The sequence below is a fragment of the Catharus ustulatus genome, chromosome Z (genome assembly GCF_009819885.2).
Source record: "Catharus ustulatus isolate bCatUst1 chromosome Z, bCatUst1.pri.v2, whole genome shotgun sequence".
NCBI lineage: Eukaryota > Metazoa > Chordata > Aves > Passeriformes > Turdidae > Catharus > Catharus ustulatus.
In genome coordinates, this window is record NC_046262.2 from 21,562,816 (window position 1) to 21,588,171 (window position 25,356).

General features: G+C 36.2%; 1 protein-coding gene across 7 annotated transcripts in view; it reads left to right on the top strand.

The window, feature by feature from the left end:
* Window positions 1-17,635, top strand: part of ERBIN (erbb2 interacting protein) — a 121,835-nt gene extending 104,200 nt beyond the window's left edge. For all 7 annotated transcript variants that reach the window (XM_033085446.2, XM_033085445.2, XM_033085447.2 and 4 more), the window contains 6 exons: window positions 5,622-5,765; window positions 6,882-7,013; window positions 9,615-9,824; window positions 11,088-11,180; window positions 11,771-11,845; window positions 14,452-17,635. In XM_033085446.2, the coding sequence (XP_032941337.1) occupies window positions 5,622-5,765; window positions 6,882-7,013; window positions 9,615-9,824; window positions 11,088-11,180; window positions 11,771-11,845; window positions 14,452-14,559 (762 nt within the window). In that variant the 3' untranslated portion in view covers window positions 14,560-17,635. The remainder of the gene's footprint in view (window positions 1-5,621; window positions 5,766-6,881; window positions 7,014-9,614; window positions 9,825-11,087; window positions 11,181-11,770; window positions 11,846-14,451) is intronic.
* Window positions 17,636-25,356: the final 7,721 nt, after the last annotated feature.

The following is a 25,356-nucleotide window of genomic DNA, read 5'->3' on the forward strand; positions in this document are numbered from 1 at the left end:
GACAATACTTTTCATTATGCTTTATATATAAACTTTGATTTTTTTCTACTAGACTGATGTGGAATAGCTTCTATTGAGATTTTAGCTGTGCCTTTAATTTAACAGATCTTTTAAGTCTGTTTTTTATGTTTCTTTTGTTCTGGCCTTGAAGTGTTTTAAAGAAGCCTCTACTTAACAATCTGACTCTTATTTATGAGTTGAAAAGTGAATGTGGATATTAAATTGTCTACTTTATATTCTTTAGGATATAATCGACTTAAAAAGAAAAATCTGAATTGTGAAAAATGTAGATATGATCCTGTATGGCAGCTGGCAGATATGATAATACGGAAATTCTAGGAATTAACTGAATATTTCTTAGTTCTTTTTAAGTAATGGCTGTGGTATTTATGTTTGTAATTAAAAATTTGCCAGTTGGTGAGGGTGCTTTATCTATAAAGAAGACTTCTGAAATGTTATGAAATATGAAAAAAAAATTCCAGTGATTAACAGAAACTCATTTAATAACAAGCTCAATTACAAAACTTGTTTAAGGAACGTGTATTGAAAATTACTTTGACAAAGCTTTCATGGATTTAAAATGGCACTTCTTTTTAAAACGTAAGATACAACACTGAAAAAACACACATATACAAAATTAAGTATTGTGATGGGTATTTAATTTTAATACCTATTTTCTTGACCAATATAGATTAATATATTACTTTTGCTCTGATTCTACTGTTACTGAACTTAATCATATTTATAGTTTTTATCCTTATAGATGGAAATGCTTATTAGGAAGGAGGGTGTAGTGGGCTTTTGGGGATTGGTCTTGTTGGTTGCTGGTTTGTTTGGTTGGGTTTTTTTTCCTTTCCCTAAGCTCCTGAAAGATATGTTGATTATGTTTTTAAAACATTTAGTAACTGAATAGAGGGAGTCATGAATGCACTCAAATTTGTCCAGCAGTGTCTGCTTGTCAGAAAAATTTGAGAAACTAATTCCTTATTTATTAGCCCTTTTTACCTGATACAGGTGGGAAGAACTTTCAGGAGTTTAATTTGCATAAACAAAGATACAGTCAAGTTATAAGGCTAGCAGAAATGATGAACAGTGGGTTCCAGCCAAAAAGCCAACATTTGTAATACCATTAATAAGCTGTAAGGGTCCTGGTTTGGGTCATTCACTTAGGAGTTGGACTTGGTGATCCTTGTGTGTTCCTTTGAACTCAGGACATCTTTCTTTGAAATGTAGAGAATGACTAAAATTACCCATCTGGGTGAACAAAGGTGAAAATAGTTCATGAGACCATTTGTAAATAGAAATTCTGCATATATTAGAAAAAATAATTTGCTTATCTGATGCAAAGCATGTTTTATTGGGGGCTACACGAGCTTATTGAAATGTCAAACTGCTCTCTAGTGGTTGTATACGTAAGGTGCTGGAAAGCGTATAGTCAATTCGGTCCCACCTTCAACCTTATAAATTTAGTGCACAATGAGTTTTTAAAATAGTAATATTTTTCAGCATATTTTTCTTTTTGAGTGTGACTGTGTAAAAACACACATCTTAATGGGTGGTAGAGGAACTTCTCATCCATAAATTGCAATGAGAAATATCTGCAACAGTTACCTGCAAATATCTATTACATGACCTTGCTGAGCATACAAAATTAGTTACTGAGCCTGATTATCCTTCCCTTGCATATTTATATTTTCTTTTTTTTTTTTTGTTACAGATCACGTAGGAGTTCATTAGATGTGTGTTTGCTTTCAATTCTAATTTCATGTGAAATTAGGTTCCTTGGTTTTTATCTACTTTATGTACTATTTATCTAAAATTCAGAGCTTTCAGAGAAGGGATCATAGTTTAATTCCTACTTGTTTTTCTTAGAGTTGTCAGTCTGCAGTGCCTTATTAAAACAAAAATGTCTAATTGTTACAGTACTGATATAGAATTGCAGTTTTAATCACAGTTTGAATCTTTTTCTTCAACACATTTTTTAATGCCACATACTTAGCTTGCAAAAATATTTTAATTTATATGGACTCAGATTTTCTCCCTAGGTTTAACTTGCTTTAACTTGCTTCAGTGTGTCAAAGACAGTGACTTCAGTAAGTCTATGCATACATAAAAAAAGTGCTAAAGTGTTTATAAGATCATAACCTGAAGAATATTTGTACATAGTTACATATCCTGATAAATTACAGGGATCTATTATCTATTTAGTACTTGTTAGCTTTACTATTTTGATTTTAATTATATTTATTACTCTTTTTTTTCTCTTTGAATGGACTTCTGAACCATCAATGTGTTATAATGATATTTTGAGCAGTTCAGAAGCCAAACCACTGCATTTTAAAAGAAAAAAAAATTCTTGTGCATTTGGTGTGTAAACAGCAAAAGTTCTCAGTCTGTAAACATCTTTTGACAGGAGAATTTAAATTATGTGTAGTTTTTCCATATGTAATGCATCAATAGGAAGAGTCTGTTATGTCTGTCATGAGAATAGCAGGAATGAAAACTGACGGGATTTCTAGACACTTAATATTGTCTCAAAGGATGAATTATGTCCACCTTTACCCTGTAATTGATTCTAGGTAGTGTTAAATCAATAAATGAAAAAGACTATTACTTAGGCTTAGCAGTTAAGTTACCAGTTGAGGTTATTTCAAGGTAAATAGAATGTAGAGTCATGTTCCCTGCAGATACTGGAATTACTAGTTTGTCTTCTATGCCCAAATTTCATGGATTGTCATGACAGACTCCAACCAGTCTTAAAATTACAATATTATTCCATATAAATTCTCCTAAATAAATTCTACCACTCTTTTTTTTGCACCTAAGTAAATGCATTAAGGCATTTCAATTCCCAAATCACACCCTTTTGGAGTGTGGAATGTTGATTCTTTTGTAAACTGTGAAACAGGGAATACGTTCTGGTTTTTATAATTTAAAAAAAAAACCATTAGTATTAAACCCCAATATTATACTACTAGCTGCATGTATCTAAACTGATTTCATTAGAGGCTGATTTGACTATCAATTGGAATGATTATGATGAACATACTGATTATTACTTTTTACATAGCAATTTTTTCTTTATGTATTGTGTTCCTAATATGGACTATTGATGGATGAATAACTGATTTCTAGTAAAAAGATATTAAAATAAATATAAATATAATATATTCAATTATATAAAAAATATACTAAATTAAATATATAGTAAAAATACACTGAAACATCACATGTATATTTCTTAGTGTGTATCACTGAGTAACTGAAGTAATTCTTCTCAAGCCTCAAATATTTGAATTATTATTTTGCGGGGCATTATGCCTTAATACACAGTAGCAAACCAGGTGACTAATGGAGTTGGTACTTAGAATTAACAGTCATACTTAGTGTGAAATTTAGATCGTGTATTTATTCCATATTCTATTTTTAATAACTTGGAGTGAAAATCAGGGGGGCTAATGGCATCTGCATATTCAGATTTTGAAAAGCGTTTTCTCAGGTGCAGCAGTCTTCAGGAATTTTTCTAGGAAAAGTATAACCTTCATCATTCTCACATTGAGAAACAAAATTAACAGGAATGCTGTTCACACTTCAAATCCACCAGTTTCTCTCTTCCCAATTAAAAATAGGTGGGGACAAATACTCTTGTTTTGTCCCTAGGAATTCTCTTCTTGTGTTAAACTAAAACTTTATTACAAGACCATGTAACTTTCAGTAGTATTTATTTTGTACTGTTAGTACAGCTTCTGGGTTTCTTCTAGTGTTGAGGTGCTGTGCTCATGTAGAAAAGGAGAGTAACAGTGTTCTCCACTCTTTCCTATATTAACTGCACACTCATTTCTTGTACTTTCGGAAGAAGTCTCTTCCAAGAAAGAAGATTTTGTAAACCTTTCAGAGTTTATACTTCTCAGATGATGTAGTCACTGTGAAACTCACTTAACTGAGATCTCAGTTCCTGATGTACAAATTCATACCTCTGTAAATTTTAGGAAAGTTCTCTATTGCAGATCTATCTTAGATTTTAAATCCAAATTTGCATTGTCACATATCTTTTTTGTCACGTAGATTGTCGCTATTTATTGACCATCTGTTTCATTCTGTCTGAGAATGAATCCAGTGGATCTAGGGGTCTTTACAGTAGGATGGTCTGCTAGAAACACTTTGCCTGGGTGTTTGGCCTAAAGCTTAGAGGAGCAGTACATTCAGATTGAATGTCTAGTGAATATAGATTTAAACACTAAGAAGTGTCTTTCTCTCCCAGGAAAAGGAAAGCATCTGCAGACTTGTCTGGAAGCTTGAAAAATCCATTGGCTAGAGAACAGGGGAGGTATAAAAGAGAAACATGAAGTATGCTTACTATGTCATTGAGACAGAGGTTATCCAAGAACTTGGGCCAAGTCAAAACCAGTATTGTCAGTAAATGCTGTTTTTCAAGGGAGTTTCCAATGGTTCTGCTACCATAGCATCTGGCGAATATGAGTATGCAGAAGCATATGGCTTTGATTATTAAACTAGTTTTAGTTTCACAAGATGAAGCTAGGACGAAAGACCAGATGTTTGCCTAAGGACTAGTGACTATTTTCAGGATCAGATTAGTATAAATAGTCAACAGGCAAGTGCTGAAATGTATTTATTTAGGTAAGAATTGTTACAGTATCTTAGTCAAATCATACCTATTTTGAACATTCCTTTCTTTAACTCACAAAAATTAAAAGCTTTACAGAAAACAACTTTGAATTTTCTGGGTTTTGATGTTTGTGGTGTATCTTTTTCCTACAATATTTTCTTCATGAGATTGTCACATTTTCAAGATGTTTTGTTTTATCTATCAGGTGGCCCATGAAAGATTTTCTGTTTCTTCCTTTGCACTGTCTTTTTATTTTGTTTTGTTCTTACAGCTACAAAAGACCATGGTGGCAAGATGGTATTGTCTCTTGCTTTCATTTTGTTATCCTTGCCAATATTGCAGGGGTCAGTTTTGCAAGATAATGAAGCTCAAACTCAAATCACTGTCACATCTGTCCTTGGAGTTGTTACCTGTTTGATTGCCTAAAGTAGCACAGCAGTAGTCTCAGTTTTGTTTAAGCCTCTTCTTTAAATGAGGCTTGTTCACATTCTTGAGTGAAATATTACTGGAATGTACTGTGGATATTATCAGCATGGATATAGCAAGAAAATTCAGTCAGTCAAATCTGTGTAAATTTTTATTTGTACTTACTAGTAGTGGGGTGGGGGGATGAGACAAAATAGTAAGGGGTAATTAGATAGATTGCCAAAGGTGTTAGGACTGCCAGCTTCTCTTCCTATAACATATTTGGTATGTTGCAAATATAATGAAAACCTGAAAATTTTGATAAGCACCTTTGTTGTCTTTTCAGACACGTGAATATTTCAAATGACTTTATTTACATGTAATTCTGCATGTGTACTGCATGCTGATTTACAGTAAATAAAGGTAAATAGGGTCACTGAGTTGTGTTTATACATCACGGTGATACTGTTCTTGCATGGTTTTTATCTTGCATGAGGATGAAATATGTTTGTATTACATGTATAACATGTCTTGTGGTTTATGCATGCTGCACTAATCTCTGTGTTAAATCTGTCCCCTCTTTATTCAGAGCATGCTGTCTCGGTCCTTTAATTCCAATTACGCTGCAGTTAGCAGCTTTCACTATGGCAGCTCTAGGGATCTGCATGGCAGCCAGGGTAGTGTTGCCTTGAGTGTTGCAGACGGAAGAGGTTCTGGTGTGCACGTTGTTCGAGTGAGTACCTACAGAAGGCTATTGCAATATATAGAGGGGGAAAGAATAAACTGTAAGGGGGTCTTAAATTGAAAAAGATATCCTTTTACCTATGCACAATGCTTTAATAAAAACAATATAATTTTTATGCTGAAATTTTTTTTAGGCATTAAGTATTTTGGCTTCCCTTCATATGTTGTAAACTTATTGCAGGGCTTTTCAGTTCAGTGTATGAAGTTGAGTTCTCTAACTGGCTTTGTAGATGGTTGAACATACGTAAAACTGTCTGGTTTCATTGTTCCTTTGTGTTCAAAAGATTGCTGAATTTAACCTAGGCTGATAAGGTTTCAACAAAATCTTACTATTCTTCCTCCCCCAAAACAAATTCTGATGATATAAACTGTACTGTAAAATACTGTAGAAATTCAAGAAAATTTATAGGTAGGCAGTATGAGGAAATGAGTTTTTAAATGAGCACCCTGAGTGATGTTTTGGCATCCACAGTGAGCAGGATAAAGTCAACCGAAGACTCCTTGAATACTTTAATAGTTAGTTTCTGTTACCTCATCCTACACTTCCCTGCTACCTGGCAATTCTGTAGCAAGGCAAGCTGGGATGGATAACATGAACAAGATAACAGATACAAAGAGGCTCTTTCTCCCAGGGTTTTCCTTGGTTTATTTCTTCATCGCTTCCATAGGACAAAGAGGAAGTTTCCCAAAGTCTGGGGTGTTTTCTCTAGGGTCAGAAAAGGGGAGGGGAAACTTGGCTTCCTGCCAATAGGATAACAGAGGGCATACAGGGACAGTCCATAGATTTGCAGGGGTCACAGGAATTAAGGGACATACCATTCTTAATACATTTTGGGTACAAGGTTACAACAAGTTCCTAGGATTTGTTAATTTACTGCTGATAAAAGACACCTCTATAGTTGTGAGATTTGTAAATGTCCATCAATATTTTATGGGAGTATGGTGTCTTGGTTAGTGAGATTTTCTGCATAAATAATGCCCTAGTTAATAAAAAAAATAAAGAATTATGAAGCTCTTAAAATCTTTTATCCTGAGCTTCTTTTGAGAATTTTTTAGTTTTAATTATATGAAGACAGTTGTCTTTACTGCTTCATTTTGTTTAAAGCATCCCCAGGCTTCTGCTCCAGGAGACCAATGCCAGGATGAAGTATTCATTTCGGGACAGCAGAATTACTCATCTGCCACGCTTAGTCTCAAAGATGTTCCTCCAGACAGCATCAAAAAAACAGCTGTGCAGGTAATTATCTGCATGACAACATGGACAGGACATTATTTGTTATTATTCATAAGGCTGTATTTTTTATTAGCAGTAGAAACTTACGTTGGGATAGCAATTGGAACTAGGGCCTCTAAAATTTAATACACAGGCTTCAAAGCTGACATAAATTAAAAGCATCCTCTTTTTGGAAGACAAAATAGTTGACTATATGAAGGAAGATAGTTCTTATTTTTCTTCAGTAGGTGCTTTGAAAGAAGAAATTTGCAGTCAAACAAGTATTTACAAGTGAAAATAGGAATATGGCAGATTATTTCAGAAAAGTAATATGAAGCTGATTAAACCTTTTAAAGAATAAACTTGAAATCTGTTGTGATGAAATTGTGATAATAAACCAGAATTGGGAGACGCTCCTATATCTCTAAGCACCATCTCTGGAGGTGGGTCATACTACCATGAAACTAAATGAATTCTTGTAAATTACAGTAATTTCACGATTATAAGCCGCACCATTTTGACTAAAATTTTGGTCCGAACCCAAAGTGCGGCTTATAATCAGGTGCGGTTTATATATGGACAAAGAACAAAAAGTTGCTGTTTTAGTTTGGAGGACAGGTGTCTGCTCAGAAAGGCAGGAACTTCTCTTTGAAATGGAGAATGTAACCCCCCTCCCTCCAAATTATTATAATTTGGAAATCAAGGGGCTTTCAGGCAAAAATATGGAAATTAGGAATAACAGTTCTTTTCTAGGGAAATCAAAATAGAAATACAGTACTACAAAGAAACAAACTCCAAACCCTGACAGAGTCAGAGTACAACCTGACACCCCGTCAGGCAGGGTGTTGGTAGCAGTCCCATTAAGTGGTGGCTGCATCCTCCTGCAGTGACAGATGTGATTCAGTTGGAGCAGTGCTCCTGCAGAAGGTGCAGTTTCCCTCTGGAGGTCCAGTTGTGATGTGGAGAAATCCGGTTTTCCTCTGGAATCCAGTGGAGAAAGGGGCTCCCTTAGTGTCCCAAAACCTCTGTTTTTATCTTGGTAAGAAATGTTGGGCTCTTCCCCCTGGCTGGAGCAACTTTCAATGGGATGCAGTAATTTTATCAGTCACACAGTGGGACTCAATGGCCATTAGCAGACAATGACTCCCTGGAGGAAGGATGGGGTGTGAAAAAATAAAGAACAATGCCCCACCTGGTTTCAATGGATGGCCCATTAGCAGAATATCTGCCCTTGAGATAAGGATCACTGTCCCCACCCTCAACAGATGGTGATAGAACAACCTTTTATCACACTCTGTATTGTAACATGCGGCTTAAAATCAGGTGCGGCTTATGTATGGACAAAAAACCAAAAAGTTGCTGAAACCCAGAAGTGCGGCTTATACTCAGTGCGGCTTATAATTTTGAAATTACTGTATTATGCAGATGATGATTTTATTCTTACACCTTCAGTAATTTCAGTTGCATTTCTACAGACATTGGGTATTGGGAACTTGCATAGCTGTGGATACATTTGACCTATATAAACTACCTCTGGCAACAAGAAAAGTTTTCCTGTCATACTTCAAGTTTTCAGGGAAGGCAATGGAAATTTGTGTAAATTAAATATATATGATCTGTAAATAATCTGAAAATGTATAATATACACACATTATAATTTCTGAGAATATGTCTGACAAACTCAACAGAGCAGATTTTGGCATGTGTCCAGTCACATAGCTTGGTTAGAGGTTGAAATTTGCATGCTTCAGTTACTTGTAATACTGAGAGAATATTTTAATATCCTTGTATCCTGTAACTAATGTGATAATGCTGGGAGGGCAATCTGTAACTCAAGCCTATAGCATTTTTTGAATCAGTCACTATTTAGGGTGGATAAGACCATGAGATAAGCAAGGGGGTAAAAAGGCTGCCCATCTCAACACAGCTTCACTAAGGAAACGTTGCCACCTCCAGCATAATTTCTCATGACACGGCTGGAATGCACTGTATGTCTTGACAGTTGTGTACCTCACTGCTGCTTGTCATCATTGTATCTGTCAATCAATTACATATGCATTAACAAAAGAGTAACAGTTGTTGGAAATGCTACAATTTTTATATTAAAATCTTGCATGTGAATTTGGATGTGAACTTGCTCAGAGAGTTTTCTTGTGAAGTGGTCACCATGAAATGCTTGGGGAACATGTAGTCTCCCAGCTGGAGGTGGAGGGGGATTTTTATTTTTGTATGATCTGTTGGAAATGGTTACAAAATCTCTGAATTTTTTGCAAGAAAAATGCAGATTATAATGGTATGAATCAAGTGTCAATACCATCAGTTGCAGTGCTAGAAAATAATATTTGGGAAAACTCAGCTCAGTGAAAAGTGCTAAAAGTAAAGGCTGTATAATTTGTGCTAAGAAACTAGCACTGAAATAAAGTTTTTGTTTTTCAAATTGTTCGGTAGGTCAGAGCTGATAGCTATAAGCAAAATGGATATAATTTATGTGATCCAGAAGAGTAGTTTTAGTAACGTTGAGGAAAATTAAGAGCAGTTACATATGAGAAGTATTGAATTAATAAAGCAAGAATTGAGGATTGCTGCTTATAAAATGTTTGACCTGACTATGCATGTCTTTTTCAGATGCCTTTAACAAATGGACAAATGTGCCAGCCTCAGAGACTTCCAGCAAACTATAGCCAAGTCCATCATCTCCCTCCTCAATCATCAGTTGCAAGACATCCATCTAGAGAGCAATTAATTGATTATCTGATGTTGAAAGTTGCCCACCAACCTCCCTATACACAGTCCCAGTGCTCTCCCAGACAAAGCCATGAGTTGGGAAAGCAAGAGGTAAGAATAAAATCTATCTGACAGATATGACATGTGTTAGTCAAAGACAATTAATTGTTACATTGTTTTCATTTATTATCATTTCTCTGTAAATGGTGACAGTAACAAATTATCTCCAGCAAAAGGTGTTACCTCAGAGCAATTCTACTCCTCAAATCACACATTCCTTCCAGTTTTGAGAGAAATTTGGTAGAATTTTAACTGAACATATCAAAAACTTTAACTTGCATCTTTTTACTCTTTAACTTGCATCTTTTTACTGAGCTGGAAATTAATTTCTCAACTAAATTTATTCATTTATCTCAACTTGATTATTTAGCTAGTAACTGAAGGAAACACAAAATTACAGTGCAACTTAGAGTACTTTGCATCTGGAATGGTGAAAAAATCTGCAAGTGCAGAAATGTGTATCTGTAAGCAAAAATCCGTAAAAATGAGCAATCTGATGCATGCCTGATAATTAAGTTTTATTTATGATAGACAGATGTGTATATAAGAAATTCTTACACCATTTAATGACTCTTTCATTGTGACAGCCTTCTTTCTATGTTGTTTGGATTTTTTTGAGAAAATCCTGATAACTACATTTTCATTCTGTGCTAGAATGAGAATGTCCATTTCCCATGTAAAGTAAGTTTTTTATTCAACTCTTCTAGCAAGAGAAAGAGGACAGATCTTGGCTATGTAGAATTTCCAGTGAAAGTAGGAATGAGATTTGATTTACAGAATTTATCTAGAGGTAGCAAAGAAATAGGAGGAACAGATTCTTTCCCATCAGCATGTATATTTGCAGGGCGGGGGCATTAAAGTACAGTAATTTCACGACTATAAGGTGCACCATTTTGACTAAAATTTTGATGGAAACCCGGAAGTGCGCCTTATAATCTGGTGTGCCTTATATATGGACAAAGTTTGGAAATTTGCCGACACCCGGAAGTGCGCCTTATAATCCGGCGCGCCTTATAGTTGTGAAATTACTGTAACCTACGTAATATCAAAGTATCTCCGAATTTAAAGCCCATGTGCATTATGATCATAATAATAGTGGCATTGGAGTAAAACTTAGGCACAATGATACATAATGTTGTTGTATGCAATCTTGTTATGCATTAATGAAATACAATACCCTCTTGACTTGCTTTTATTTTTTTTCTTTCATTTTAAAGCTTTAATTCACCTGAATTACTTAGTAATAATTTCATTACAGTAGCTTTGAATGTAGATTTTTAGGCAATTCATCTAACTTTGGTTGTAATTACATAGATTCGAGTGAGAGTTGACAAGGATCCAGAACTTGGATTTAGTATATCAGGAGGAGTTGGGGGTAGAGGAAATCCATTCAGACCAGAAGATGATGTAAGTATTCTATGCTAATGTTTCTTGAAAGCCTTCTTATCTCTGTTTCTCATGTTCAGCAGTGGGAGAAAAGAAAGAATATGTACTCCCAAACCACTACACTTCAGGACTGGAAGGGAGAAAATTGGACAAATGATGTGGAGAATCAAGGTTGTAGGGGATCACTGTGTTTGCATGAAAGTATAGACGATTATTCCAGATGAGTGGTTTTTGCACAGTTCTAGTTATCAGTTAGCAGATTTGAGATAGTGAATTATATAGTGTACAATTAGGAATCCTTTTATAAAAGAAACAGCAATTTAGCCGACAGCTGTATTTCTGGTGGTTGATAATTCATCTTGACATATACATCTGCCAAATAAAACCAAGGTAGACCGCAATTTTCCCCTCAGTAACTCTTTAAAGATAATTCTAAATTTTTAACATCAGAAAAGGAAGGCAGACTCAAAAGCCAGAGACTGTAGAATAGTATTGCATTTTCTTCTACTCAGGATGGAAAATTGAAAAAATGTTTTAAATTACATCTGTTTGATGCTATTCTGTTATTCATAAATAAGTTGTCAAAAATATTTCCACCTCTGTTTTTCAAGGGCATATTTGTAACCAGAGTGCAGCCAGACGGACCAGCATCTAAGCTGTTACAGCCAGGGGATAAAATAATTCAGGTATTGTAATGACTTAATTAACTAACCCGTGTAATAGACTGGTTTGTTTTCAGTTTGCAACTAAGAGCAAATTGTCTAATTTTTATATCGATTACCTACCTTTTTCTGATTTATTCTTGTATTCTGAGATGAAGTTTTTCATTTTCTGCCACCTAACATGCCAATAAGCGACTTAGACTGAAGCACAATGGATCATGTTTTCAAATTCTGAATATTTTTCACACTTCTGAAGACCAAAAAAAAAATTATAAAAGAAGTCATTTGAGATGGGACATGAGCATTTCATTAGGCTATATTATCATTCAGTTATTGCATTTGTGGTTATTCACATGCAGTGTTGTGAGCAATGTGTTGTCTGAACACTGGCAGCAGTGCCTGACAGCCACTCTCCACAGCTGCACTCTCCTGTTACATCCCTCTCTGTGCTGCAGTTCCTGCCAGCCTTTGCTGCCTCTGCCCCACTGGCAGGCCAGATGTGCAGAGCACTGGCCAGAGCTGCCCCTTTGCTGGCTGGTGTCTGGCTGGTCACACCCCATTTCCTGCTGGCCAGTCAAGTCAGACATTTCAGGAGCCATGGCTTCTGGACTGCAAGCTGTGTTGGTTCTTTCTTTAGGAAGTCTGTATCTATCAGACCTTTTCTGTATCAGATCTGTTTGAAGTTGTCTAATGAGCTCATAAGCTATTGGGGGAGGGATCAAGCAAATGAACAGTATGTTAATAGTGCCTTATTTTCTTACCAAAATAGGCTAGCGGGACATTTGAACATTGTTCTAGTTACCTTTTTAAATTTCAGAGCTTGGTAAAAATAATTATTTACTATATCATGAAAATCTTGATGGAGTCAACTCTGCTGCATTTCTGTTTTCTAAAAACAGAACAAAAAAAAAGCCCAAAACCAAACCACCCACCCCTACTAGTACCTCGATTAAACCACAACATCCTGTGAAACATATGCTAAAACAAAGCCAAATTGAAAACTCAGCCTAATTCTTCAAATGAAAGATAAAGCCAAAAGGCACACAAGAAAACTAAACTAAGTTGCTCCAAGTAAAACATGGCTTGTTCTTGAGCATGATGTGCTTGTTTCTGCTCTCTGGGTTGAGAGAGGTCCTAGTCCTCTTACTGGTACAGGGATGATAGTAACCCAACACCCAGGGTTACCAACAGATACAGGAACAGGAAGCATGTTAAACCTTTGAAAATACTGTTAGCACATTTGTTACATATTTATAAAGTGGAACATACCTACAAGGTCATTTCTGTCATAATGGTTTATTCTTTATAAATGCCATGCAGACAAATCAAATTCCATAATGAAGTCTTTTATGTTGGCACTGTTTGGATTTGGCTTATTGTTTAATAAGGAATTGTTTGAAAAAGAGCTCAAGGACAAGTTGGATTTCCATGCTTTTAGACAATCAGAAGTAATTTTATTTCTCATAACAAAGAGTATCTTTTATGTAACAGCACATTCTTTTCAGCTATGGTAATCTTTCAGCAGTGATGATGTAATGACAGTCCCACTCTGTCTTGCTGCCACTCAGAATTCCATGGATTTTTAAAATTAACATCATCACCTCCCAAATGCCTTTGCTATGCTTGCTTTTGCAATGTTCTCTGTAAAACATTTGATAAGCATGCATGTTATAATGCATTTCTAATACATATGTCTAGTAAAAATATTCAACATGACTAGTGACTAGATAATTGAAAGTAAGATTTAAGACTAGGCTAGGACATTCTGTACAAACTGTGATTTGGAAGGGTTGTTGCCACTTTTGCTGTCTGAACAATCTACATAAATCTCCCTCTGCAACTCTAGAAAGATTTGAAAACCCATGGTTTTCTAACCGATTCAGCTGGTAACAACAGCAAGTGTTCAGTGATGGGATAAGAACTGTAACTTTCAAAATGTCACAGCTAAGGCACAGAGAGCACATCCAGTTCTTTGTCACCACATAAGTAGCTCGGGGGAAAAGGTGGGATGCACAGCTGGAAGCTGTAACAGTTTAAATGGATAAATTTGTCCTTCTGCAACATTTTGCTGACCAGGTTGAGAATGATCTTGCACTAGTACACTCTGAGAAGCTGAGCAATAGCCATGTTTTCCCTGTCTTTTGTAGGCCACTTGGACCTTTTTTTGCCAAATTTATCCAAGAATAACAATATTGTTTAGAGTCACATGCAAATAGAAATTGGGGATTATCTCAAGAGTGTAACACAAAAAACCAGCTCCCAGTGTCTTTTTGTCACAGGACTCAATAGTTTTAATTTATCACAGATGCCATTTCTAATATTCTGATACTTAAAACAGGATGTGTAATTTGTAGTACATTTGGGGGTTTTTGTTGTGGATGTATTACAGGTGATGTTGATAACATAAAGTTTAGTTTTCTTTTGGCTGTTTGCAATATTCTTCCAAGGCTGATAAGGTAGTTTAGTTTTTTGTAGAATGCAGGTACAAATTCAAGTAATCTGCAGTGTTTTATTCTTTGCATTCATATAGAAACCTTAAGGTTTAAATAAGCTTACATGAAATCATGAAATATCTTTTACTTACATGGAATAAAACACTGTAATTTTCAATTTCAAATATTTCTTTTTAGGCTAATGGATACAGCTTCATCAATATTGATCATGGACAAGCAGTATCGTTGCTAAAGACTTTTCAAAATGCAGTGGAACTCATCATTGTGCGAGAAGTTTCTTCATAAGTACTGTGGATTGTGGGGATAAACCAACAGAATTCATTGAAGGACTATGGGGAAACTGAATATTTTGCATATTTTTATACATTAAAAGAACTCAAAAATAATTATGATCAACATTTGTACAGGAAATACTGAACTTGTGGTTAAAGGGGGAAAAACCACTGTAGAGAACATACAGGAATTAATTTTGGAAATGCGTATGGTGAATAAACTTGTTTTTAAGCATTATAGCAATCTAAGGATCACTCCTCCAAGAACAAACCTGTGTTGTTTTTTTGTACAGATGGTAGGTTTATTTTTGGATAATTCATACACATTACTAAACTTTGTGCAAGGCTTTGGGAAGCCTCGGTTGTAGCCAATGGACAGATGGCAGGGCTGTCTGTCCTGTAGCTGTTTATTGCCTTTATTTTTATTCACCAGATATTAATGTGTTATGCTGAACCACTTCTGTAGATACGAACGGGGATATGAAGTGTTGGCTTTGCTATGTGCACATTGTATAGATGAATGGGTAGATGGAAGGTGGTGCTGGTTGGACAGAATAAAGGTCAGGTGAAACAATTATCTGCAATCTAAATCTGGAATCAGGAGAGAAGAAAAAGTGTTTAGTTCTGGACTGTACGTCTACCAATAGAAAATGCAATAAAAGCTTATGGTGTTTTTTTTGGGAAGACTGTAACTACAAATTTGTGATATTATACAGGATTTGTTCTTAATGTAGTCATTGAGTATTCATTTGCCACATGTGCTTCATGTTTAGTTGTTTTCTTGCATACATAATTTTTTCAACTGTACTGTGGAATTGTGCCCAGAGATTTTTCTCTGATATGGAAATCCCCAATTTTGTGGAAATGGTGATAATTTTATCTTTATAAAAAAGACTCCATTTTAAGCTGACATGTTAAAAATGAAACTGAAATGGCCAGTTTTTAAGATTGTTGCCTGTAATATAAATTTAAACATACAAAATTATGCAGGAAAGGCTATGAAAGACATCTTGATTTTGTTTGGCCTTTGCATTGCCTTGTTAATCAAAACAGAAACCATACGCGTGGAGCTAGGTAACCAAAGCAAGTTTGTAAAAATTGGAGCAGTGATGGAGAATGGCTATGGTGAGATGGAGAGCAAAGGGAGGGTGTACTTAAAACCCACCAGTTCGTAATGAGGTTTCTTAAAGGGCTGTTCCTACAGGTAACATTAAATGTGAACTAGACACTTCAGAGTCATTAAAGGGTTTCTAATTACATTAATGTAATACTGATTTACCACAGGCTGCCTTTGTTCCTTATTACTGTATAAAAGGTTCAATTATGCTTCTATTAATTTTGTTTACCAGAAACATTATCTTTCTCCTTTGTAATTGAATAGAGACTGCATAGTCTGCAGTGATAATTCATACACGGTTGTTATGGACCAGGGAAAAGTGCCATAGAAGACCGATAACTGTTTTTAATCAGGGCTAATAATTAGCCTGTCATTGGAGCAATATTCAATTATTGCAGTTCATTTTTAATTACGTACAAGTTGGTAGTCTGAGACAGGTGTAAGCGCTTTTTTCAACCCAAAAAGTAAATGCTTTTAATAAAGCTAGCAAAAACACCAGCTTCCTTTAGTTTTGGAACAATGAGCTGGAAGAGAAAGGAATTATACATAGCTAGCAGTAATAAACGGGCAGTACTTTTTTAATAAGTGAACTTCAATATTATTGCACTTCTTTCAAAGATGTTAACTATTGCTTATTGTACTGTGTATAGTTCTAATAATTTTAATTGAAACCCTTTAACAACTCTTTGTATATTTTAATTCTTTTTAGTTGATTTTCAGTAATATTTACATAGAAAATGATTTTTTGGATATATTAGCAGAAATGTGCTGTATTTTGATAAAATTCACTTATTTTCTGTGTGCTGTTAATCTTAAAGAATGAGAAACGTAGCTATATAATGGCAGGCTTCAGTGTTTAGTTGTTATTTAGTTTCTATTTTTTTATTGAATATGCAAAATGTTCACATCACATGTTCATTACTTTTAATCATGTTATTTTTATCACACACTGCCTTTTAATGGGGATACATACAGACAAGTCCTAACTGACCTTGGTCTTCTATAAAACCTGTATCTTTGAGAAGGGAAAAGTCCAAAAAGCAGAACTGATTCTTTACTGATCTTGGACTGACTTTGTATACATTTTGCAGTACATTTAAATATATCACTGAGAAATTATACTGTATTGTATTTTGCTTTAATGGTAACAGAAGTTTTAAATGTTGTTGTGTCACTTAATTTTCAGATTTATGTATCACAGAAAAATTCTACCAAAAACTGTTCGGCTGGTAGAACTATATAAGTAGAGATCTATAGCAAGAAGCTTAGTACTTCTTGTGGAAATACTTGGCCAAAGCTTGTCTTCCGTCAGTTAGCAAATTAATTGTCTAATAAAACATGGATTATGCTGATTTTACTCACTAAATGTTTGAGTTTTCAGTGAATTGAAATGTGTTTGTTTTGTCAGTGTCAGTGTGTGAAGGTAAACATGTCAGACTAAATGATTTTGTGGGGAGTGGGAGAAGGGTGTCTCCTGAACTAGTCCAGCCAGGATTCATAGGAGGAGAGACAATATCAGCACTTTTCATTTTGAATGCATTGTAAACTACATTTTGAATAGAATAAAATCCATCAGCAGCCTGAGTTACTCAGCATGGCAGTGAATTGATGCAAACTGTGTTAATTCTTTCTATTCTTAATAGTTCATTAAAGAATCAGTTCAACTGATATAATGAAAAGATGAAGTCTCCCACGTATTTATTATGTAAATATTTTTTTAGTTTCTTATTTGGATAAATTTTTAAAAAGTGTAAATACTTGAAAGCATTCTATGAACACAGGCATAGCAATAAGCAACACATAGAATCAAACATTCATAATTATTTTGGTTTTGTTTAGAAATATTCCCTTGTCAACAGCTATGTAATGTTTCTATTGATCAGCATTTACTCAACATTCCAAATTTTTGTATATAGTAGGACTGTTTCTGAGGTAACATATGGAGAATAGATAATAAACTAATGCTCTTTAACACTGTGTGAAATGGACTTATTTAAGTTTTAGAAAATTCTCCATAACACTGTTTTATTCATCTACAATTTCTGTATACCTCAGCACTCAATCAATGTACATTAGTAAAGCCCTATTTGTGTTCCTGCCTTTGTGCATCTCAGTGCCCACGGGTCTATTCTAAGTGATTTCATTGCAAGACTGGGTTCTTCACAACAAAGAAATGGTTTTTTTTAACAACCCCCTGGGGTGGGTTGACCTTGCCTCGGTGCCAGGTTCTCTCACCAAGCTGCTTTCTCACTTTCCCTTCCCCAGCTGCACAGGAGAGAAAATAAGATGGAAAATAACTTGCAGGTTTAAATAAGGCAGTTTACTAAAGCAAAATAGAAAGTTTACACACATACAAGCAAAAAGAATACACATAATTTTATTTCTACTTCTTATCAGCAAGTGATGTCCAGCCACTTCCAGGAAGCAGGGCATCAGCACGGGTAGTGGTTGCTCTGGAAGGCAAACACTGTAGAAAACAAATACCCCACCTTCATCCTCCTCTTCTTAGCTTATCTAACAGAGTTGACATGATATGGTATGAAACAGATCACCCTTTGGTTTGTTTGGGTCAGCTGGCCTTATTCTGTCCCTTTCCAAGATCTTCTCACCCCCAGAGTATTGATGGGGGGCCAGAATGTCGGGAAGACAGCACTGGTGCTGTGCCAGTGCTGTACAGCAGAAGCCAAACACTGGTGTGTTATCAACACCTCTGTAGCTAACAGCACTGTCAGGGCTGCTGTAAGGAAAAATAACTTCATCTCAGCCAGACCCAATGCATCCCAGTCTTGCAATGAAATCAGACAGGGCAGTGAGTGGCTTGTCACAAATAGAGGACTTTAGTTGCAAGCTGAGTAGTTTTGATAGGCAGACAGAGATGCCTAGGTCAGTGAGTAGGATTAAAATTAGGAGTATATGCTGAAAGCACTCTGAACAGGTGCAGAAGAAATTAAACAGCTAGGCACAGAATTTCGCAGGAGACCTAAATCTGGCTTTATATCCAGTTTTCTTGGAAATCACAAAAAATGTAGTAATACAAATTGTTTTGTCCTTTTTTCCTTGTAGATCTGATAAACCACTATTGCTATATTCTACTTCCTCTATACAGAAACTGATTCTCACTATTAACAGGTTATGGCCTTGATAATCTTGGAGTATTGGGCCCCTATTGCTATTCATGTTTTCAATATCTGCTCCCTACTTGGACATTATTTCATAACTCAGCAGTTTACTTTTTCATCAAGTATCTGAGAATACTGGGTCTAACTTCTGTTTTTCTGCCTAAAGGCACTTTCTAAAAAAGTGAATTTTTTGGTATGGTATCCCTGCTGCCATGGATTATATTCAATTTTGGAATGTGTACAGAAGATTCTATTACAATGTCTATGAGACTGCCTTGAAACCGCAGCTCTGCTACACCATTAAAACTGCACATTAAGTAGAAGCCTTACAAGCAGTCGTGGAAGTCACCAGTTTCCAGCTATTGCCTTCCACTGGTGTTCCACCTGTGGTTTTGCTAGTGACAAGACTGCCCAGGTCTGCACCTTGGGGCCCAGGGCTCTTGAAACTGTAGGGTCTGAGGAGGTCCTGTCTCTCCCCAAGCTGCACAGGTAGCTGACTTCTAGAATTTCTCTGCTTAGCAGCACAGCTCTCCAACAGAAGCACAGGTCTTGCACAAAAGGCCCGGGGGGGCCCTAGGTATTCCCTCTGATCCAACAGAAAAAAACCTCCTCCTCCTTCCTAGCACCAGCTAAAGGGTGGAAGGATCACCCTTTCCAGACAAGGGCAGCTGCAACAAAGGCTCCAGGCACCCCATATCAAGGGCTGCTGACCACATTTGCTGCAAGCTGCCGGAGCCCAGTGGCCCCAGGCCCTTGCCGTGTACCTGGCAGCAGCAGGTCCCTCAAGTTTCTTGGAGGCTTCCTAGAACCAGCGAGTCTCTTCCACTGCTTTCTGAAAGCCTCATTTCAAGTACTGACAGCATCATTCTTCCTGGCAGTTTAGACCCTCTTCTCTGTGGCACTCCCTGATTTCCAGCTCTTTGCTCCCTTGAGTTTGCTTTACCTGATTACTGTCTGAAAGAATGTGACTTGTATTTCAGTTCTTCAGTTTTAACTATTGGAACTGTTGCTTTGAATTAGGAATAAGCATTAAGTATGGAAAAAGTAGCAATGGTTTGGCTTAAAGAAGAGAAAACATGAAGTGAACACTAAATCCAGTGTTTTAAACGACATCAAAAATATTGTGCACAGGATGTTGTTCCCATCAAAAGTACAGTAATTTCACAAGTATAAGGCGCACCGGATTATAAACCGCACTTCTGGGTGTCGGCAAATTTCCAAACTTTGTCCATATATAAAGCACACTGGACTATAAGGAGCACTTTTTTTTTCAGCAAGGATCCACATGCAACAAAGTAACGAATTAGTAACGGAATCGCGAAATCACAGGGTTTACTGGCAGGTGCTCAATTTGCAAACATTTTTCACAGATCGGCGTAGCCTTTAAACGCAGCCCCAGGCACCCTCCCCATGCTGCGGGCCCCGGCACTCCCGCCCGCCCCCAGCGCCGGCTGCTGCAGCTTGGGGCTCTCACGGCGCCACCCCCCCTTCGTGGCTTGGCACTCCCGCGGGGCCGCCCCTGCCTTGTGGTTCAGTGTTCCATGGCCGCCGCCCCTTGCAGGTCAGCTCGCAGCTCGCACTTCTGGGTTGACAAATTTCCGAAAGTTGTCCATATATAAGGCACACCAGATTATAAGGCGCACTTCCGGGTTTCGAACAAAATTTTAGTTAAAAGGGTGCGCCTTATAGTTGTGAAATTACTGTAATTTGCAAGTGTGAATAAACACTACTGAGCTGTGAAAGATTCAGTTAACATATAGCTTGTAATACTTGAGTCAGGACACTTTCAGCCCCTCATATTTACATTAATACCTGATTAAAATCCTTAGAGGTGCAATTAGAATATGCTGGAAAATATATGACTAGGCTGGTAAGGTCCCTGAGATGGCCAAGAAAAGTTCATAATGAAAAGGCACATTGCTGAAGTAACAAATCTTTTCTGCACACTCCAAACATTACAGCACCAGGAATTAAATTTTTTCTTATCGCAGTAGTCTGCAACATCTATTTTTGCAGCTGCATAGCACAAGGGGGAGTGTGGCTCTGTGCTGCATCCATTTCATGAGGCACGGCTGGATGCTGCAAATGGCTGGAATGCTTATGCTTTAGTATTGCTCAAAGTAATAAAAAGAAATCTGTGCAAAATATTCACTCTTGTCTGCCAGATGTGGAAATAATTATTGGGATAGACCTTTCATAGACTATCTTTTAACAGACAAAGTGGGAGCAGATGAACCAGAAGCTCTACAGAGAAATTCTCATTCAACTGCTAATGTTGGTAATTTATGAAGGAAACTTTGGAGAAAAAAACCAACCAAAAAACCAACAAAACCAATAAAACAAACAAAAAACCAAAACCTAATTAAACCCCCCCACCCCCAAACAAACAAACAAACAAACAAACAAACAAACAAAAAGGTAAAAGATTTTTTGTAATGAATCATAAGTATGCACTGGCAAAACAGGATTTGTAAGTATTGTGCCATGGCTCTTAACATCAGTGTTTTAGTATATTTAATTTATTTTCATCTGCAAGAACTTCCACTTACAACAGAATAATCAACAACTGGTTTTGAACATGAAGAAGATATTTTTTGCTGAGAATGTTTCTGCCAAAAACTACTTCAGCTGAAAGCTATGGCTTCACTACAGAGAAACTGAGGTTTACTAATAAATATTGAAATAGATAGTAACAGCTGGTTAGCTGACATAATACTAAGTCTAAATGAAATAATAATGTAAAATTGTCTCATTTGCTAACTGACAGAGCAATGAATGATGAAGTTGGAGTTGATGCATACAAGGGTTAGAAACCATGCTGAAAACCTCCAAATAGATAATACATCTAAACAATTTTTTTTCTGCTGCATTTGAATTTTATGAAAACACACTGAGTGATCTCCCGACCCTGCAGTAAACAATGTGCAGTGTTATTTAACTGCAAATGTAGTTAATTTATTACAGATTGAATCATAATGTGCTTATATTTTAGGACATTTGAACACACCAAGAATTTTTTTTAGTGTTACTACTTATCAAACTCACTTTGTTTTGTAATACTGCCTATTTTATGTCATTTAAAAAAAAAGTTGGAAGTAAAACATTAATGTTTATCTCCACCAAGTTATACTCCAGTTTTCAAACTCCACAATTGTAAAGATTCCATTATATTCTTACACCACAAAGAAAACTTCTTGCCCTGCTCCTACAAATGCAACTGAAAAGAAGAAGAAATTCATCCAAGTGAATTCCAGAATCTTCTATCCAACACCTTTGAATTACCTTGTTCAGACAAGGTTTTTTGAGGTTTAAAAACATCTTCCCCTTATGTAGAATTACATGCTGGGATTCCCAGCAGGATAACCTCACAGCAGAGAAGAAAGATGCTTTTTTTCACTCTAGTGGGCACCTACCCAAACAGTTCCAATTGCATGTCCTGCCAGAAAAACAGCAAGTAGCACATCTCCTAGCAGACACTCAATTTAATTTAAAAAAAACGAAAAAAAAAGCTGAGTCTGAGTTGTTACACTTCCCTTTCTTTTCCCTACACATACATAGTGACACATATGGGTATTAAAATGATATCATAAAACTATTAGTTATCTGCTGATACGTAGACTTTTATATAATTTTTAAAAAGGGTTTTCTAAAATCCCCTTTTGAAGAAAAAAATGCTTCTGTAATCCAAGAAGTGTTGTCTTTAGAACAGATACTAGATTTCCTAAGTGGCTGTAGACATTCGGGCCTCAAAGGTAACTGGATGAAGCATCTGTTTTCAGATTCAGATTTTCAAATCTTAACTGCTTTTGTGCATTTTCCCAGTCTCTCTGTGGTGGAGATACTCCTCCTTTGTTAATATGTGCTTGGAGATACAGAGTTAGCAACACTATCTCAGGTTGTCAGTTAACCCCCTCATCTTATTTTGAAGTAAGTTTAAGAATAATTGTAAGTCAAGAAAACCTACTCCATCTTTGATACATCTTTCTTTATGGGGAGAAGAATTTCATTGTAAAGCACATTCCTAGAGTTGCTAATGTGACTCTTCTAATAGATTCTGCTATGCTTAATTCAGCAATCTTAAATTTATTAATGTGTTTGCTGTAAAACAGATAAAAAGCAGATGCGGAAATCTCACAGCTGTTTCAGTTTACCAATGCTAACTTGTACAGCTGACTGCCATCCAGAGGCAGCAGGTTTAAACTGGTTTCAGCTGCTTACACTGACTATGTAGCATTCATCTGTTAATCTCATCATAGGCAGGATTTTAAGATTTCTAGATAAACCTGATCTGGTGAAAACAATTACTACTCTAGAAATTTTATTTGGGAAAAGTATTTTCATAATTTTTCTGGGTAGGTATATAAATTGGTTTTATACTTTTTCTTTAAATAATTTAATAGAATTTTTGGGATTACTGATGTGGTGATTTGGGTATTACTACATTTAAGAATTAAGAGTTTATTTTCTGTAAGATGTTTTTCTGTTCTACGTGAGTCTCCTTAAAACTCCATAAATTATACTAAGGCATACATAAAAATGAGAGCAGTTACCTGATAAACCTGAAAGGTATCAGAACTCCCAATCTTCTTGTCCTTAGCATGTTTGACAATGGCTGTCAGAGGAATTTGCTCCATCACTTTCCCAGGGACTGACATGGGGCTGACTGCCCTCTAATTTTACCAATGCTCCCTCCTTCCCATCTGGAATTTAGGGGTAACATTCCCCCTCCCAAACACTAGAGGCGATCACACAGTACATTGGCTAGATTCCTCAAGCTCACAGAAACATCCCATCACGTCCTGTGATCTTGCATCTAAACAATTCCTTTAACCTGGTTCTTCTCAGCCATGAGTGCATCTTCTCTGCTCGAGCTTGTTAGCCTCAAGGGCTTCAGATTTCCAGAGGCAAGTTTTACCAGTGCTACAAGAATGGTTGAATCAGAACTTAAATTTCACTTATCATGAATTGCTTAAAACTTAGAGCTATTTTATTTTCATCAAATAACGATTAGGGCTGTGGCTAACATTCTTTTTGAAGTCTTTCATGTTTCAGCTGATCAAAGCTTTCTAATGCTTCTTTCTGTTGCCTCACTGTTATTTCAATCCTCTTCCCCTGCAGGCACAGCAAGTACCACAGAGATGTCCATCTCTATCGCCTACTGTCTGCTTAAAAGGTGACTTCTTGTAATGAAGTCTTCTTATAACGAACAGAAATTTCTCCTGATGCTCTAAAACAGCTTTTACTGTAGCTTCCTTCTGAATTGTCAGTATTTTTATACTGATACTTGCAATTAGCATTACCCAGTAAATGCTTTTTAATCTTCATGAGAAGATCATAAAATGCAGGTTTAGACAAAAGGTTAATAGTCACTCTTATTTAACAGCATCACCATTTTATATTTAGGCAACCTGGAATTTAAATTTACGTCCAAAAAGCCTAGAGAATGCCTTGTGTTTTGCTACTTAACCTGTCAAGCAAGGTGGACATGAAAGAATTCATTTACTGAAGCCGTATTTGCATGCACAAGCACAGTTAATAACAAGTAAAAACAGGTGAGCAAAAGGAACTTGTATGCATTCACTTCAATCACAGCTAAAGTTTTCTCTAGATCTACAGCAACTTGTAAGATGCAAGTCTGTTAGCTGTTGATTAGAGACATGATGTTTGGGTACTGCTTGTACAAGGATTCTTTGCACATCTACTCTTTTCATTTTACTTTTTCTCTCTCAATAGCTCTGAGGGTTTTTATTATAGCAGAGGGAGTGGCTTCCTAACATCTTTAAATTTTGAACAGTCTGACTAAAACAGTCCTTCCTTCCAGACTTTTAGTGGCAAAATGTGTGACCTATTCTTGAAATACAAATTCACTTGTTTTCCAAGCTAATTTTGTACTGTGGCAGGGATTCACAATTACAAAATCTAAACACTGTTTTGCTTGCTTTGTTTTCAGAGAGCAGACCAGTAGCTCAGAATTTCCTATGTACTGCTATAGGCTTTACCTGGAGTAGGGTATCCCCAGTCAGTTCTGACATCACAAAGCTTTTCTTTGTGAATTCTAGGAGCTCATTTTTATTTTGGACCCTCCACTGAGAGATGCAAGAAGAAAAGATAAGAATATTGTTATAAGATATCTACATCTTCTGCTAACCATCTTTGGATAAGATGTACTAATGAAAACATAACAAAACTTTATGTAAGGTTCCTAAACATAGAATAATAATATCTGTTTCATTTTCCCCAGTGTGTAACAAAATATCTATCAGTTAAACTTCTCTCAACTTAAACTAACTATTAACTACCAGAATGGCTGAAAAAAAGGATTTAAGTCTTGTACTTTTGAAATAAGTCCTACCTATAACACATGCATAAGCGTATTTATATAAAATGCATCTCTGACAATTGCTTGAAATTACATTTCTGTAATGTATTGAGCTTCAATAAAGGAAGCACCGCCCAGACTTATCTACGGAGATTCTGTAACAACTGACCTACTTGCTCAGGGAACTGGCACAAATCTGCAGTGTTTTTCAGCCCAGATAGCTTAAAAAATACTTCAGTCTCTTCTCAGTTCATG